The sequence below is a fragment of the Micromesistius poutassou genome (genome assembly GCF_964030765.1).
Source record: "Micromesistius poutassou genome assembly, chromosome: 9".
Classification (NCBI taxonomy): Eukaryota; Metazoa; Chordata; class Actinopteri; order Gadiformes; family Gadidae; genus Micromesistius; species Micromesistius poutassou.
In genome coordinates this window covers 9,666,478-9,683,680 of record NC_140279.1, presented here as the reverse complement: position 1 = coordinate 9,683,680, position 17,203 = coordinate 9,666,478, and the positions used below count along the sequence as shown (strand labels likewise).

Sequence of the window (17,203 nt, the reverse complement as noted above, 5' to 3'; positions counted from 1 at the left end):
ATATTGAGTTATTGTTTCCAGAGTGTGGGATGAATCAAATCTATTTGATTCAGCGAGTCTAAAGATGGCACCGTTTCTGAGACTGGACACGACACCCCGCACACCAACACACTCTCCCTATAGACCTCTGAAGAATAAGTCCTGCCTCCGAGGCTCCCGGTTCCCTCGGTCAAATGTCTATGGAATAACATGGCGTTTTGAATGATCGTACATAACAAACTCTGTAGGTGGTGAAGAAGTAAAAGTTGTGTCACGTTTTGAACTACACACTTTTTCCATCTAGTTCCGACTGGGTTTTTTGGATTGTTGGTGCCGTTAAAGTAGTTAACTATTATGAAGAAGCATTATGCTAACGCGGATCTGTGCAGACTTAGGACGTCACGACTCTCCCAGTCAAAGTTGCATAGCAACAGCAATGTTTCATAGTTTGTCTTCACCGAAATGGAGTTCAGGTCAGTGGCACCAGAGCACGTCTATGGAGCTGGCCACCGACGCTGCTCCTTCATGTGCGTTCTTAGGGAGCGGTGGAAGGAACAGCCGCAAGACCTCCACTCTTGTGAGAACAACCTGGCGCATAACAGCAAACCATGCTGTAGCTTAGTTAAAACGAGCAAGTAAGAATGGCTGCTCTAGAGCGCCCAAAGGACATGAATCATTCAAAAAATATTGAATATGTATACAAATGTGTGTATAAAATGTATAAATATGTATAAATATGTATAAAAAAACAAATAAAAATTGGAGGAGGCGTGCTGAGAGGACTGTGATTTGAGGAGGCGGCTGGAGGGCTGTGATTGGAGGAGGAGGGCTGGGAGGGCTGTGATTGGAGGAGGAGGGCTGTGATTGGAGGAGGAGGGCTGGGAGGGCTGTGATTGGAGGAGTCAGTCTGGGAGGGTGTGATTTGTGGAGGCGTGCTGGGAGGGCTGTGATTGGAGGAGGCGTGCTGGGAAGGCTGTGATTGGAGGAGGAGGGCTGTGATTGGAGGAGGCAGGCTGGGAGAGCTGTGATTGGAGGAGGCGGCTGGAGGCTGTGATTGGAGGAGCGGGCTGGGAGGGCTGTGATTGAAGAAGGCGGGCTGGGAGGGCTGTGATTGGAGCAGGCAGGGCTGTGATTGGAGGAGGCGTGCGGTGCAGGTGTCGGGGGCTGAATGGGCCTCTGTGCTCCCCCTCCACACTGAGGACAGTGATCCCACGCTATTGGTATTCAGACTGGCCCTCCTGGGGCCTCGGCGCGGCTGTATGGTCGCTCAGAGGCCCCCCCGCTGTCCTCTCTGACGGCTTCCTGTTGACCTCTGACCTGTCGGAGGCAGATGAAGGGGGAGATGAAGATGGCTCGGGGGGAGAGAGAGGGAGACAGGATGTTGTGCGCAAGAGAAGGAAGTTAAGAAGCGACCGTTGGCGGACGATGATGACCTGCTCCTCAGACCTCTCAACCAATCGGATCTCCTCTCTCGGGGCTCTGTGATTGGTCCTCCTTTGAGCTGGAGGAGGAGCAGTGTTGCTATCTGGCTAGCTCGATTGCTGTAGTAGGCTGCCTCTGAACTGTGGTTGCACTCTCTCACTGTGACACAGCAACTCTCTGGTTCACAGTGTCATCGCGCCCTAACACACCACATCTCTCGGCTGTCCCCTCCTCCTCCTCCTACTCTCACTGCTCAGCCCCGGTCTATGAAGTATAAATATAGACAGCCTGACAGTCTCTGTGTATTAATGAGATGTGTTTATAACTCTCAACGTACTGTAGATACTGCTCTGCTATGAAACACAGCCGCACACCCCCCCCCCCCCCCGCATCTGGGGTCCAGCTGTGTGTGTGTGTCTGTGTGTCTCTTCCTTCTTAGTGTCTGTGTGCGTGTGTGTCTGTGTCTCTCTCTTAGTGTGTGTGTGTGTGTGTGTGTGTGTGTGTGTGTGTGTGTGTGTGGTGTGTGTGTGTGTGTGTGTGTGTGTGTGTGTGTGTGTGTGTGTGTGTGTGTGTGTGTGTGTGTTGCTCGGAAATCCTCCTTTATGCACCAGCACCGTTTCCATGGAGATGGACCGGATATTAGCCCCTCCCCATTGCTCTCACTGTGTAAGTTTGAATCACAGAGCTGTGGTTAGTGTTGTGTAGTTTGTAACCTGTTTCACAGTGTGTCTGTTCGTTGTGCGCTCAAGCTGTGTAGTTGAGACCAATACAAGCCCCGCCCCCAGCCTCTCTTATCCTCCATTCATGAGCCTCCAGCCAGACGGGGCGTGGGCCAGGAGAGAGAGAGAGAGAGAGAGAGAGAGAGAGAGAGAGAGAGAGAGTGAGAGAGAGAGAGAAGAGAGAGAGAGAGAGAGAGAGAGAGAGAGAGAGAGAGAGGACGAGAGAGAGAGAGAGAGAGAGAGAGAGAGAGAGAGAGAGAGAGAGAGAGAGAGAGAGAGAGAGAGAGAGAGAGAGACTCTGCTGCTCTGTTGAAGCCTAATGAAGCATCTCATGGTTGGGAAGAGAGTTTATGGACTGAATCTCTCTCTGTCTCTCTCTCTATTTTTTTTCTCTCTCTCAGTGTTGTGGTTGGTTGTCATTCTGGTCACTGTGTGTAGGCTGCATGGGGACCCCCCCCCTCAATAGGCCTCATTGATGCGCCCCTCCTCCTCCCCCCTGAATGGGCCTTTCAGAGCTCTGCCCCTCTGGAGAGAGAGGCTGGACCCCTCGAGCCATGAGCCTGAGCTGAGCTCGTCCCACTGAGGGTCCGCCCTACCCAGACCCAACCAAAGGTTCTTGGTTCCATCCCAAAGTCCACCTTTACTGTCTAACCCCTACCTGTTCCTTAATGACCTGTCTCTCTACCCTCTAACCCCTACCTGCTCCTTAATGACCTGTCTCTCTACCTCTAACCCCTACCTGACTCCTCCCCTTCCTGTCTCAGGATGTGTGTTGACTCCTCCCCCTCCTGTCTCAGGGCTGGTGTTGACTCCTCCCTTTCCTGTCTCAGGGTGTGTGTTGCCTCCTCCCCTTCCTGTCTCAGGGCGTGTGTTGACTCCTCCCCTTCCTGTCTCAGCGTGTGTTGACTCCTCCCCTTCCTGTCCCAGGTGGGCGGCACCCAGCTCCCGTGCGCCAAGGCGCTCTACAACTACGACGGCAAGGAGCCGGGCGACCTGCGGTTCTCCAAGGGCGACGTGATCGTTCTGCGGCGGCAGGTGGATGAGAACTGGTTCCACGGGGAGACGGCCGACGCCAGCGGCTTCTTCCCCACCAATTTCGTCCAGGTCCTCACGGCGCTGCCGCTGCCGCCACCACAGTGCAAGGCCCTCTACGACTTCGAGCTCAAGGACAAGGAGGCCGACAAGGACTGCCTGCCCTTCTCCAAGGTGAGCCAATCACAGCCTGCCCTTCTCCAAGTTGAGCCAATCACAGCCTGCCCTCCTCCAAGGTGAGCCAATCACAGCCTGCCCTTCTCCAAGGTGAGCCAATCACAGCCTGCCCTCCTCCAAGGTGAGCCAATCACAGCCTCGGTCTGACCGCCTCAGTGACCCACTCTGGTCCACAGTTTGCTGGGTACCATGGTTACGGTGTGATGATGCACCATGGTTATGGTGTGATGATGCACCATGGTGACGGTGTGATGATGTACCATGGTTACGGTGTGATGATGCACCATGGTTATGGTGTGATGATGCACCATGGTGACGGTGTGATGATGTACCATGGTTACTGTTTGATGATGCACCATGGCTACGGTTTGATGATGCACCATGGTGACGGTGTGATGATGCACCATGGTTACGGTGTGATGTAACCTTACGGTGATGTATACATGTATCTGGGACGACTAGAAATCAGGCGCACTACGTTCATTAAACTTGGATTCAATAAAAGATTAAACAGGCCATATTCCGTTAATTAAATCTCCTCCCTGCTGTTCATTAGTTTCTTCCCGTGAAGATGTGATGCTGACTTGACTTGGCTTTCAGAGTGCGTCTGTGGTTTAGCTCCAGAATGCTCTAGCTCGAGTTCCCTTTAGTAAAACACCTCTTTATTCTCCTCTCTCTCTCACAGCTTCTGTCTCCGGATCACATGACCTTCTGTCTCCAGATCACATGACCTTCTGTCTCCAGACCACATGACCTTCTCTCTCCAGACCACATGACCTTCTCTCTCCAGACCACATGACCTTCTCTCTCCAGATCACATGACCTTCTGTCTCCAGACCACATGACATTCTGTCTCCAGATCACATGACCTTTTGTCTCCAGATCACATGACCTTCTGTCTCTAGATCACATGACCTTCTGTCTCTAGATCACATGACCTTCTGTCTTTAGATCACATGTCCTCTGGTAGCTCGTCTCTGATATCACATGTCCTCTGGTACCTCCTATGCTAACAGGCTGTTGTTTGTGTATGCGTTGTCAGGACGACGTTCTGACCGTCATCCGGAGGGTGGATGAGAACTGGGCAGAGGGCATGCTGGGGGATAAGATCGGGATCTTCCCCATCTCCTACGTTGAGGTAAGTCGGCCGACCTCACCAGACTCCACATGTGTGTTTGATGTGTGAGAGCATCCCCCCTGGCCCCCCTCCTGCAGAGTGCTGCTGGTCCAAGTATAAACCACCCCCCCTCAGCTCGCTAGGCGTGGCCTAACCCGCACCACCGCTAGTCCTTAGCTCTCTAGGCGTGGGCTAACCCACACCACCGCTAGTCCTTAGCTCGCTAGGCGTGGGCTAACCCGCACCACCGCTAGTCCTTAGCTCGCTAGGCGTGGGCTAACCCGCACCACCGCTAGTCCTTAGCTCGCTAGGCGTGGGCCATCCCTCAGCCTGCGGTCTGGGTGCTCACGGAGGTCCGGTTGTTCTCCTCTCCAGTTCAACGCGGCGGCGCGCCACCTGGTGGAGCTGGACAAGCCCTCGGAGTCCGGCCCGGACTGGGCAGAGGGCCCGCCCCCGGGGGCCCAGGGGCCCGGGGCCCCGCGGGGGGCCGGGGAGAAGAAGAACACCAAGAAGAGGCACTCGTTCACCTCCCTCACCATGTCCCACAAGCCCTCACTGGCCCCGCCCCCCCAGCGCCACTCCATGGAGATCAGTGGGCCGGTGCTCATCAGCTCCTCCAACCCCACGGCCGCCGCGCGCATCGGGGAGCTCAGCGGGGGGCTGTCCTGCTCCGCCCCCTCCCAGGTGAGACACGCCCCTCCCAGGTGAGACACGCCCCCCCCCAAGGTGAGACATACCCCTCACAGGTGAGACACGCCCCCCAAGGTGAGACACACCCCCAATGTGAGACACACCCCTCCCAGATAAGACACCCCCCTTCCATATAAGACACACCCCTCCCAGGCTTCAATGACGCCTACTGAAGAGGTGCCTGCTGCTGGTAGTGAGGTCTTCAGAACCCCTCCTGTTCTTTGTAGACTCCAGAGAACAGTCTTCCATGCGGCCTTCTGGGTAATGGAGTCTTCCTCTGACTCCTGCTGTTCCTCTTCCCAGGTTCACATCTGCACCAGTGGGCTCATTGTGACTCCGCCCCCCAGCAGCCCGGTGACCACGGCAACAGTCTTCACCTTTCCCCCCGAGACGAGCTACACGTCCATCAATGTGGTAGGTGGAGGTGAACTCTGACCCTCCAGCGCCCCCTACAGGAGTCCCTCCCAATGACTCCAGCAGTAGCTGGTATCGCTGGGAGTATGAACACCCATAAAATACCGGATGGCCTGTTTTGGATTTTTTCACTCCCGGGATAAATTTTATATCCCCAGACTCCCGCCACATAGTCCAACACAGGACACACACACGCCTGGAAGAGTTTGGTGGATGTAGAACCAAGTACCAATATCCCTGAGCATCTTAGTTTTGCCATAACTCCACCAAGAGCTCCACCGGCTGACTCAGAGAGAGCTGTAGGACCCTTTGTGAAATGCTTATCTTCATCCAGGTATTATCCTAGGTATTTGTAACATTTTGTATAGTTCAACGAAATTTTCTAAAATGCATTATTTCAGTTTTATTTTCATTTATGGTCATTCTCCCTTTACTGCACAAAGCTCACACACACATTGAGAGACACACACACACACACACTAGGGCTGTCAAAATTGCTCAAAAATGACGTTTGAATATTCCCTCTAAAAAAAACACATACATTCAAACTATACGAATATCTATATTTGCGCATTATGTCAATGACGTGCATTACGTCAATAACAGGTCAAACTAATACAACGAGACATAACTACTTGTATAGGTAGTTTATTTAAGTTAAAAAATATTTGACAACATATTACCTACACAAAAATAAGTAAATGAACTAATGGCCAAGACCGCAGACCTCGCCCTCACTCGCTCTTTTTCTCTCTCTCTCTTTCGCTCCCCCTCACTCTCTCTGTGCATACTGGTTTAAATAAACAACAACAATAAATTAAAACTGCGCGCAGTGATGAACGGGACCTCGCGCCGGCTTGCAGCCGCCACTACGAGGTCCCGTTCATCACTGCGCGCAGTTTTAAAAAAAAATCGCGCCGGCTTGCGGCCGCGTCACGTGCCGTCGTAACATGTGTGCTGGCAAGATGTGCACATGTTAGGACCGCACGTGACGCAGCCGCAAGCCGGCACGAGGTCCCGTTCATCACTGCGCGCAGTTTTAAAAAAAATTCGCGAATTTATGTAATCTGTAGAAGCAGAGGTGCCCTGTGGTGTTTTACTGATTGTTTTGACATTAACATGTAAGACCACATTTAACTGAATTACATGTTCATTAACCCTTGACATTAACATGTAAGAACACATTTAACTGAATTACATGTTCATTAACCCTACATCAATGATCCGATAAATTCCCTAGGAGGAGTTAGTTGAAATACAAGGCGAAAAAGTGAAAGAATTCCATTCAAAATGGCCAACTTTGACGGCACGCCACGGACACGCCCTTCAACGTACAGTCACAAATAGCAGGATTTTGGTTCAGCACCACTTCATGACTGTACTGACCAATTTTGAAGCAGATCCGATAAATTCCCTAGGAGGAGTTCATTCAAATACAAGGCAAAAAAGTGAAAAAAATTCAAAATGGCCGCCGAAAGTGAAAATTAGAAATGCAAATAGCCGACTTCCTGTGGGGTTTGGGGCATGGGTCCAAGAGGCTTTTCTGTAGGTATGGGGACATTGTACGTGAATACTGAGTTTCATACATATTGGTGAAACGTGGCGCAGGGGCTGCTTTTTAAAGTTCCTGTAGGGGGCGCTACACACATGAGAAACACGAATTTTGGTATGTGAGCTACCGGCACCAGTCTACACGTGTCCTGTGAATTTCATATTCATAACTATTATGATCTCCGCACAGTGATTTTGAGGCTCTGGCGGCCATGTTGTTTTTTCAATCGACTCAATTTTAATTGAGCAGTTAGAACTTTCGTACCTAACGACCACCGAGTTGGTCCCGCTCAAATCAAGCATTGCGTCTATGAACTGTGGCTATTTTAGTAACAGGCCACGCCCACTTCGAGGCCACGCCCCATTTGAGAAAATGTTGACTTAATCTTGTTCAGAATTTGATTCTGAACAACTTTAGTAGAGGGGTCCAACATCATAGGAGTCCAACTTCATGTAGATATGTGCAATTTACTATTTTTGGGGTGAAAAACACACCCATTTTAGAACTCAATGGCTCATGGGTACTTAGTTCGTTCAAATACAAGGGGAAAAAAGCTAAAATAAGACCACGGAATTCAAAATGGCCAACTTTGACATCACGCCACGGACACGCCCTTCAACGTACAGTCCGAAATAGCACGGCGTTTATTCAGCACCACTTCATGACTGTACTGACCAATTTGGAAGCAGATTCGATAAATTCCCTAGGAGGAGTTAGTTCAAATACAAGGCGACGGAATTAAAAAATGGCCAACTTTGACGGCACGCCACGGACACGCCCTTCAACGTACAGTCACAAATAGCACGGCGTTGGTTCGGCACCATTTATTGACTGTACTGACCAATTTTGAAGCAGATCCGATAAATTCCCTAGGAGGAGTTCATTCAAATACAAGGCAAAAATGTGAAATTTTTTCAAAATGGCCGCCGAGAGTGAAAATGAAGAAATTAAGATTTCCGACTTCCCGTGGGGTTTGGAGCATGGGTCCAAGAGGCTTTTCTGTAGGTATTGGCACGTTATACGTGCCTACCGATTTTCATACATATTGGTGAAACGTGGCGCAGGGGCTGCTTTTTAAAGTTCCTGTAGGGGGCGCTACACACATGAGAAACACAAATTTTGGTATGTGAGCTATCGGCACCAGTCTACACGTGTCCAGTGAATATTCATAACTATTACATATTCATAACTATTACGGTGTCTGCAGAGTGATCGACCCTCCTCTGGCGGCCATGTTGTTTTTTAAATCGACTTAATTTTTGGTGAGCAGTTAGAACTTTGGTACCTAACGGCCATTGAGTTGGTCCCGCTCAAATCAAACATTGCGTCTATGAACTGTGGCTATTTTAGTAACGGGCCACGCCCACTTCGATGCCACGCCCCATTTGAAAAATTGTTGACTTATTCTTGTTCAGAATTTGATTATGAACAACTTTAGTAGAGAGGTCCAACACCATAGGAGTCCAATTAATGTAGATATGTGCAATTTACTATTTTTGGGGTGAAAAACACACCCCTTTTTGAACTCAATGGCTCATGGGTACTTTGAAATTTATCCTACAGACTAATCCTTATGTCAGATTGAAGATAACGGGCCATAGATGATATGTGCCAAAGGAATTCTGTCAATGTCGAAAAACCTGGGATCCTTGGGGAATTTACTGTTTTTAACTAAATTCAAAATGGCGGGAAATCTGGCTACCGGAAGTGCTAAGTTAGTATCTGCAAATTTCTTCATTATGAGGATGTGCATATGTGTGCAAAGTTTCATGAGTTTAGGTCCAACCGGTGACGAGTTATGCTTGTGCAAACGTTGAAATTTTGGCATAGTTGGTATAGCGCCACCTAGGGGCGAATGTGAATTTGAGGGCTAGAATATCAAATTTTTCACCAGTCCCACAAAATGCACCAAAAAAAAATGAGTTTTCGAATATGTTCAGGGGGGGAAAAATGCAGTCGAAGTGGCCTAAAAATAAGAAGAAGAAGAATTAAAACTGCGCGCAGTGATGAACGGGACCTCGCGCCGGCTTGCAGCCGCCACTACGAGGTCCCGTTCATCACTGCGCGCAGTTTTAAAAAAAAATCGCGCCGGCTTGCGGCCGCGTCACGTGCCGTCGTAACATGTGTGCTGGCAAGATGTGCACATGTTAGGACCGCACGTGACGCAGCCGCAAGCCGGCACGAGGTCCCGTTCATCACTGCGCGCTGTTTTAAAAAAGCGCAGTTTTAAAAAAAATTCGCAAATTTATGTAATCTGTAGAAGCAGAGGTGCCCTGTGGTGTCCTACTGATTGTTTTGACATTAACATGTAAGACCACATTTAACTGAATTACATGTTGTAACAACTTTAACTAACATTATTAACCCTACATCAATGATCCGATAAATTCCCTAGGAGGAGTTAGTTGAAATACAAGGCGAAAAAGTGAAAGTATTCCATTCAAAATGGCCAACTTTGACAGCACGCCACGGCCATGCCCTTCAATGTACAGTCACAAATAGCACGATTTTGTTTCAGCACCACTTCATGACTGTACTGACTAATTGAGAAGCAGATCCAATAAATACCCTAGGAGGAGTTCGTTCAAATACAAGGGGATAAAAGCGAAAATAAGACCACGGAATTCAAAACGGACAAATTTGACGGCACGCCACGGACACGCCCTTCAACGTACAGTCGCAAATAACACGGCGTTGGTTGAGCACCATTTTTTGACTGTACTGACTAATTGTGAAGCAGATCCGATAAATACCCTAGGAGGAGTTCGTTCAAATACAAGGGGAAAAAAGCGAAAATAAGACCATGGAATTCAAAACGGCCAACTTTGACGGCACGCCACGGCCACGGCATTCAACGTACAGTCACAAATAACACGGCGTTGGTTGAGCTCCATGTCATGACTGTACTGACCAATTTTGAAGGAGATGCGATAAATTCCCTAGGAGGAGTTCATTCAAATACAAGGCAAAAAAGTTACAAAAATTTCAAAATGGCCGCCGAGAGTGAAAAGGAAAAAATTAAAATTTCCGACTTCCGGTGGGGTTTGGAGCATGGGTCCAAGAGGCTTTTCTGTAGGTCATGGGACCTTATACGTGCCTACCGATTTTCATACATATTGGTGAAACGTGGCGCAGGGGCTGCTTTTTAAAGTTCCTGTAGGGGGCGCTACAAAAAATAGAAACACGAATTTTGGTATGTGAGCTATCGGCACCAGTCTACACGTGTCCTGTGAATTTCATATTCATAACTATTACGGTCTCCGCACAGTGATTTACCCTGACACCAGAGCCTGTGGCGGCCATGTTGTTTTTTCAATCGACTTAATTTTAATTGAGCAGTTAGAACTTTGGTACCTAACGGCCACTGAGTGGGTTCCGCTAAAATCAAACATTGCGTCTATGAACTGTGGCGATTTTAGTGTCAGGCCACGCCCATTTCGATGCCACGCCCCATTTGAAAATATGTTGACTTTATCTTGTTCAGAATTTGATTCTGAACAACTTTTGTATTGGGGCCAACATCATAGGCGTCCAACTTGACGTTGATATGAGCAATTAACTATTTTCGAGGTTTCAACCACACCACTTTTAGAACTCATTGGTGCTCTAAACTTTATTGTACAGACTAATCCTTAAGTCAGATTGAAGATAATGGGCCATATATGATATGTGCCAAAGGATTTTGGTCAAAGTCGAAAAACCTGGGATCCTTGGGGAATTTACTGTTTTTAACTAAATTCAAAATGGCGGAAAATATGGCTACCGGAAGTGTTCAGTTCAAGAGACTTTTTTGTTCATCATGAGGATATGCATGTGTGTGCAAAGTTTCATGAGTGTAGGTCAAACCGGTGACGCGTGCTGCTTGTGCAAAGTTTGCACTTTTGAACAGTTGCTATAGCGCCACCTAGGGGCGAATGTGAATTTGAGGGCTAGAATATCAAATTTTTCAACAGTCCCCACAATTGCACCAAAAAAAATTGAGTTTTCGAATATGTGCAGGGGGGGAAAAATGCAGTCGAAGTGGCCTAAAAATAATAATAAGAAGAATCACGAGGGTTTCAATAGGGTCCTTGCCATGTTTGGCTCGGTCCCTAATAAACACGAGGGTTTCAATAGGGACCTTGCCAAGTTTGGCTCGGTCCCTAATAAATGCTGGGTGCTGATCAAGAGTTTTATGCAAGCAATTTAAGGTCCAGACTCTTGTCCCAAATATAGCAGGCTTCATTCAGTGATTGAAACACTGCACTTCAATTAATTGAAGTGCAGTGCGCCCACTCACAAAGCAGACAGCCGCACCGCGGCTGCTGCGGGTGTGTGTTTTTCCACATTAAAATATAATTTTCACCTTTGAATGTCTGTCTGTTTTTAAAAACGATTTGAATATATATTTGAATTTAGAATATTTGTTGACAGCCCTAACACACACACACACACACACACACACACACACACACACACACACACACACACACACACACACACACACACACACACACACACACACACACACACACACACACACACACACACACACACACACACACACACACACACATTTAGACACAACACACACAGCCCTCGCTCTCACGGGCAGTGAACCACAATATTTCATACACACACATTCAGATGCAGACATCTGTGTGTGTGTGTGTGTGTGTGTGTGTGTGTGTGTGTGTGTGTGTGTGTGTGTGTGTGTGTGTGTGTGTGTGTGTGTGTGTGTGTGTGTGTGTGTGTGTGTGTGTGTGTGTGTGTGTGTGTGAGCTGTTGTTTCTGCTGTGGGGCGTGTCGGCGTCGGGCTGAACTCGACTTGTCTCCTCGCTCACTGGGCAAACACTATGCATGCAGTTTACACCCTGGTGCACATGGTACACATTAAACACACACACAGGCTCCTCCCCTCCTAGCAGAACCAGCCCTGGCTCCTCCCCTCCTAGCAGAACCAGCCCTGGCTCCTCCCCTCCTAGCAGAACCAGCCCGCCCAGTCTCTCTGTACTTGTTTCTCTCTTAAATGATCCGTTGTCACGGTGATGGTGTCTCCTCTCCCCCTCCTGTCACTCTGCCAGGGGGGGAATTATTCTCATCTGGGTGTGATATCTTGTCTGATCTCTCTCTCTCTCTCTCTCTCTCTCTCTCTCTCTCTCTCTCTCTCTCTCTCTCTCTCTCTCTCTCTCTCTCTCTCTCTCTCCCCCCCCAGGACGCCCTCCCTCCTCCCCCTCCTCCTCCCCCCCAGTCTTCAGTATCTGGTGCTGTGTCCTCATTGGCTGCGGCCCAGAGACCCACCCCTGGGCCGGGGGAGCCGACTGGGAGACAGAGGCCCACTGTGTGAGTGACAGACTGAATGACAACCACAGACTAACCTGCGGTTCTCGTGTTCTCTAACCTCCGGTTCTTGTGTTCTCTAACCTGCGGTTCTCGTGTTCCAGCTACGTTGCCATGTTCCCCTACACCCCCCGTAAGGAGGACGAGTTGGAGCTGAGGAAGGGGGAGATGTTCCTGGTTCTGGAGCGGTGTCAGGACGGCTGGTTCAAGGGGACCTCCATGCACACTGGCAAGATCGGAGTGTTCCCCGGCAACTACATGAGCCCCATCAACCGGTCAGTCGCTATGACGCTAAGCTACCATGCTAAGCTGCTACACTAAGCTAACTATCACTAAACTACATGAGTCCCATCAACCAGTCAGCCGCTACGACGCTAAGCTACTACGCCACGCTATTAAAAGTGTTCTCCAGTGGTTCCCGTGGTTCGTTGTGGCTGACATGTCCCCCCCTGCCCCCCGATCCAGGACCCTGTCAGGCGTCGGCCCGCCCAAGCCCCCCCTGACCCTGGGCGCCCCCCAGGGTGGGCGGAGCCTCAGCTCCCTCACCCCTCTGTCCCCGCCCCCATCCTCCTCCCTCGCTCCGGGGCCCGACGCCAACAAACCTCTCCCAGCATGCACCGGGCCGGCGGGGGGCGTGCCCCAGGTAGCGGTGACCACGGCGGCGGCGGCGGCGCAGACGGCCACGGGGCAGCAGCCGAAGGTCGTCGTTCACGTGAACTCCCAGATGACGGTGAACCAGGCCCGCAACGCCGTGCGCTCCGGTAGGCTCGAAGGCGTCATGTGACCTGTCCGGGGGCCCGGGTGTAACGTTGTTGTTGTCGGTGTGCATTGGGTGTGTGGGTTTGTGACATCACGGTAGGCGTGGCCTACGACCGTGTCACTACTGTGGGCGTGGCCTACTGCTGCGTCACTACTGTGGCCGTGGCCTACTGCTGCACCACCACCCGGTCGCGGCCTACTGCCGCTTCCCTGATGGGGGGTGTGGCCTACTGCTGTGACACCACTGTGGGCGTGGCCTACTTCCCCGCCCCTAATGGAGGCGTGGCCTGACTGGTTCTGCCCCTCTCTCCTCCAGCCGCAGGCCACACCCAGGACCGGCCCATGGCCGCGGCGGCCCCGCTCCTCCAGCCTGCCCCCGCCGGGGCCTTCCTGACCTACCCCGCCCCCCCGCCCTCCTCCGGCCCCACCGCCCGTGGGGGCGTGGCCCTGGGCTGTGCCTCCGCCTCCCTGACTCCGCCCAACGTCAGCGCTGCCTCCCTGGAGGGCGACGCCCAGAGGCAACCTGTCGGCCCCGGCAACGGCTCCGCCAACAACGGCAACCTGGGGTTGTCATGCCGACTGGATAAGGATGCTAAGGTTAGTTCGTCCTACTTCCTGGTGTGTGACTGGTAACTCCTGGTGTGTGACTGGTAACTCCTGGTGTCTCCTGGTGTGTGACTGGTATCTCCTGGTGTGTGACTGGTAACTCCTGGTGTGTGACTGGTGTCTCCTGGTGTGTGACTGGTGTCTCCTGGTGTGTGACTGGTGTGTGACTGGTGTCTCCTGGTGTGTGACTGGTCTCTCCTGGTGTGTAACTGGTATCTCCTAGTGTGTAACTGGTATCTCCTGGTGTATGAATGGTCTCTCCTGGTGTCTCCTGGTCTTTCCTCAGAGAGAGAAGAAGGGTCTTCTGAAGCTGCTGTCGTCCAATAAGAAGCGAGGCCGCGGCTCCCCTCCGCCGTCCCCCACGCTGGACCCCGAGGGCCCGGGCGAGGGGCCCCTGGGGGGTCCGGAGCCCGACGCCGCGGGGGCCGCCGCCCCCCTGGCCGGACGCCCGCTGGACGGCGGCCCCCCCCCCATCGCCCCACCCCCCCGCCTGGCGTGCTCCTCGCTCTCCTCCCAGCACCACGACGCCCCCCCCATCGTCTGTGAGCGGTACGCAGCCCTGCCTCCCGCCGCCCCGCCTCCCGTCGCCCCGCCTCCCCAGGCCTCGCCTCTCCTCACCCTGTGTGATGGTGTCACTCTGTGATGTTGTCACACTGTGATGGTGTCACCGTGGTGATGGAGATGGTGTTACTATGTGCCTTGGTACCCAGCTACAGGGTCGTGGTCTCACTGTCTCCTGGTGTCTGGTGGTCTTACCTTCTCCCCCTGGTCCCCAGCTACAGGGTGGTGGTCTAACTCTGTCCCTGGTCTCCTGGTTCCCAGGTACCGTGTGGTGGTGTCCTACCCCCCTCAGAGCGAGGCAGAGCTGGAGCTGAAGGAGGGCGATGTGGTCTTCGTGCACCGGAAGCGGGAGGACGGCTGGTTCAAAGGCACGCTGCAGAGGAACGGCCGCACCGGCCTGTTCCCCGGGAGCTTCGTGGACAGCGTCTGACCCCTGACCCCTGACCCCTGACCCTGCCCCGCCCCCCAAGGGGGGTTGCCAAGGTGACAGAAGTCCGACGGCCACACATGAGGGAGGGTCTCTGGGCCGGGGGGGTCTGGAGAGGGAACTCTCTGCTCCCTCTTGTTGAGACCTCTGGTGGGCGGGGCTCTGCGGTCCTCCCTGAGGTCCTCAACTCCTTCAGGGTCCTCCATGTCCTCCATACCTACACGGACCACCATGTCCTCCATGAGGTCCTCAACACCTACACGGACAACGGGAGCCAAGACCAGGAGAACGGAGGCCCCCCTGGTCCGGCCCCCCTGGTCCGGCCCCCCACCTCACCCAGAGGATGGATTCACATGAGGACTATTGTCATACATGAGGACCACAGTGGGGCCACCTGGCCCGCGGTCGTCACCAGGTGTCAGCAGACTCCTGATTGGCCAGCGGCACACTGCTCGGACATCTCGCCACCCTGGTTGTCACTGGCAACCGGGGGAAGATTGCACATCCCAGAATAGTTTCCCAGAGGGCTGCAGTACTAGGGACAGATACTGCAGTACTCTCTCACCACGGTAACAGATCAGCCTTTGATTGGTAGGATGCAGACTAGATTCTGATGAAGGGACTGTCACAGTCCTCTTCACTCCAGACCATGAAATCAAATGAATACTTTAATGAATATTATATCCTAGTTTATAGTTCCATGTACTGACTGACCGACCGGGCTGTCAGGAGATCCACCCCACTGGAGGTCTGGAACCCAGTGAGGTCACTGGATCTCTAGATCACTCCGGTTCTAGAACTCCAGTGAGGTCACTGGATCTCTAGATCCACTGGATCTCTAGATTACTCTGGTTCTAGAACTCTAGTGAGGTCACTGGATCTCTAGATCACTCCGATTCTAGAACCACAGTGATGTCACTGTGGTTGTAGAACACCAGTGACCTCCAGTGGGTTGTAGCGCTCCAGTTGTGCGTCGCAGTGCTGAACAGGCAGTTGTGCGTCGCAGTGCTGAGCAGGCGGTTGGGCGTCTCCTCACTCATCTAACGTACATTCCTTACTTCATTTCTGACTTGTAGCACAAAGAACAAAGAAAACTAACGTCTTAAGCACAGAGTATTTTTCCATGTTCCATTTCAAACAATCTGGTGTATTTCCGTTACATTAGACGCATTACTTGAACACAGAATGATTCCTGATTTAGCGGAACGTGTTTCACCTTTGGTTGTTTTGATTTGAATTGCTGCACAAACTCTGACTGGACGGACGGACGTACTGACAGGAGGGAACACAGAGAGAGCAGTGATGAGGGGGTCACATCCTCTACAGTACTCCTCCTGCACCTCCTCACCTCCTCCTCCATGCCTGGCCCTGGAAGAGGAGGAGGAGGAGGAGGTGGATCCTGGGCTGGTGGAGGGGGGTCAGAAGGTGTAAACAGTGACCCCTCTGACCAGCGACCCGCTCAGCGGGCCCCCACTGGGGCAGCTCCGGACCACCGTGAACCTCTGGAGGCCCCTAGGGCCCCCTGCTCCGGTCCTGTTGTAGGGCCCCTAGGGTCCCCCCTACAGACGCTGTGTTTATTGATAACGGAGAAGGCTGGAAATACGGTACTAAACACTGTTGGTGTGAATGGGGATGAATGATGGGATGTGATGAGTAATGGGATGAGTGATAGGATGTGGGGATGAGTGATAGGATGTGATGAGTGATAGGATGTGGGGATGAGTGATAGGATGTGGGGATGAGTGATAGGATGTGATGAGTAATAGGATGTGGGGATGAGTGATGTGGTCTCTCGTGGTCTGGACCTGGTGAGTTGGCTTGGCATTGTTACACACAGAAAGGCCTTTATCTTAAACATCTGCACCTACACCACCCATAGCTACACCACCCACACATACACCACTACATCTCCACCCATACATACACCAAACATACACACACACATACACCACTACATCTCCACCCACAGACACCATTCCTACACCACACACACATACACCACTACATCTCCACCCACACATACAACACTACATCTCCACTCACACAGATCTCCCTCCTCCACCCCAGGTCATGTGTAGGTGTAGGTGACCCCAGCTGTGAGCTACATCACGTCAGGTAGCCTCTTTACTCCACCTGACTCCTCTTGCTAAGATGTCTGACTTGATTTTTGTATGATTTATTTTTTGTATAGTTAGTTTGATTAAATCAACGGCCCAAACTGTTAGAGGGACAATAATAACAATAAAGATCATTCTTTCATGTTGGTCTAGCGTGTCACTTGGTGTGTCTGTCTGTCTGTCTTTCTGTATCAGAATTACTTTTATTACATCTTATTGTACACAAGAGTAAAGTTCCTAGGCTTGGTTCCTCCACAGCCACATGGCAGCAACAATACAAGATAAAGTCAATAAAGAGGTGAAAATCGATAG

General features: G+C 51.5%; 1 protein-coding gene across 1 annotated transcript in view; it reads left to right on the top strand.

The window, feature by feature from the left end:
• The window catches only part of LOC311353675 (E3 ubiquitin-protein ligase SH3RF1-like), a gene marked incomplete at its 5' end in the record, with an annotated part of 19,117 nt that extends 2,121 nt beyond the window's left edge, over positions 1 to 16,996 (top strand). The window contains 10 exons of the mRNA XM_084473568.1: positions 3,048 to 3,326; positions 4,372 to 4,467; positions 4,822 to 5,130; positions 5,440 to 5,550; positions 12,297 to 12,424; positions 12,526 to 12,696; positions 12,887 to 13,182; positions 13,497 to 13,777; positions 14,073 to 14,335; positions 14,609 to 16,996. Coding sequence (XP_084329694.1) covers positions 3,048 to 3,326; positions 4,372 to 4,467; positions 4,822 to 5,130; positions 5,440 to 5,550; positions 12,297 to 12,424; positions 12,526 to 12,696; positions 12,887 to 13,182; positions 13,497 to 13,777; positions 14,073 to 14,335; positions 14,609 to 14,777 — 2,103 coding nt within the window. The 3' untranslated portion in view covers positions 14,778 to 16,996. The remainder of the gene's footprint in view (positions 1 to 3,047; positions 3,327 to 4,371; positions 4,468 to 4,821; positions 5,131 to 5,439; positions 5,551 to 12,296; positions 12,425 to 12,525; positions 12,697 to 12,886; positions 13,183 to 13,496; positions 13,778 to 14,072; positions 14,336 to 14,608) is intronic.
• Positions 16,997 to 17,203: the final 207 nt, after the last annotated feature.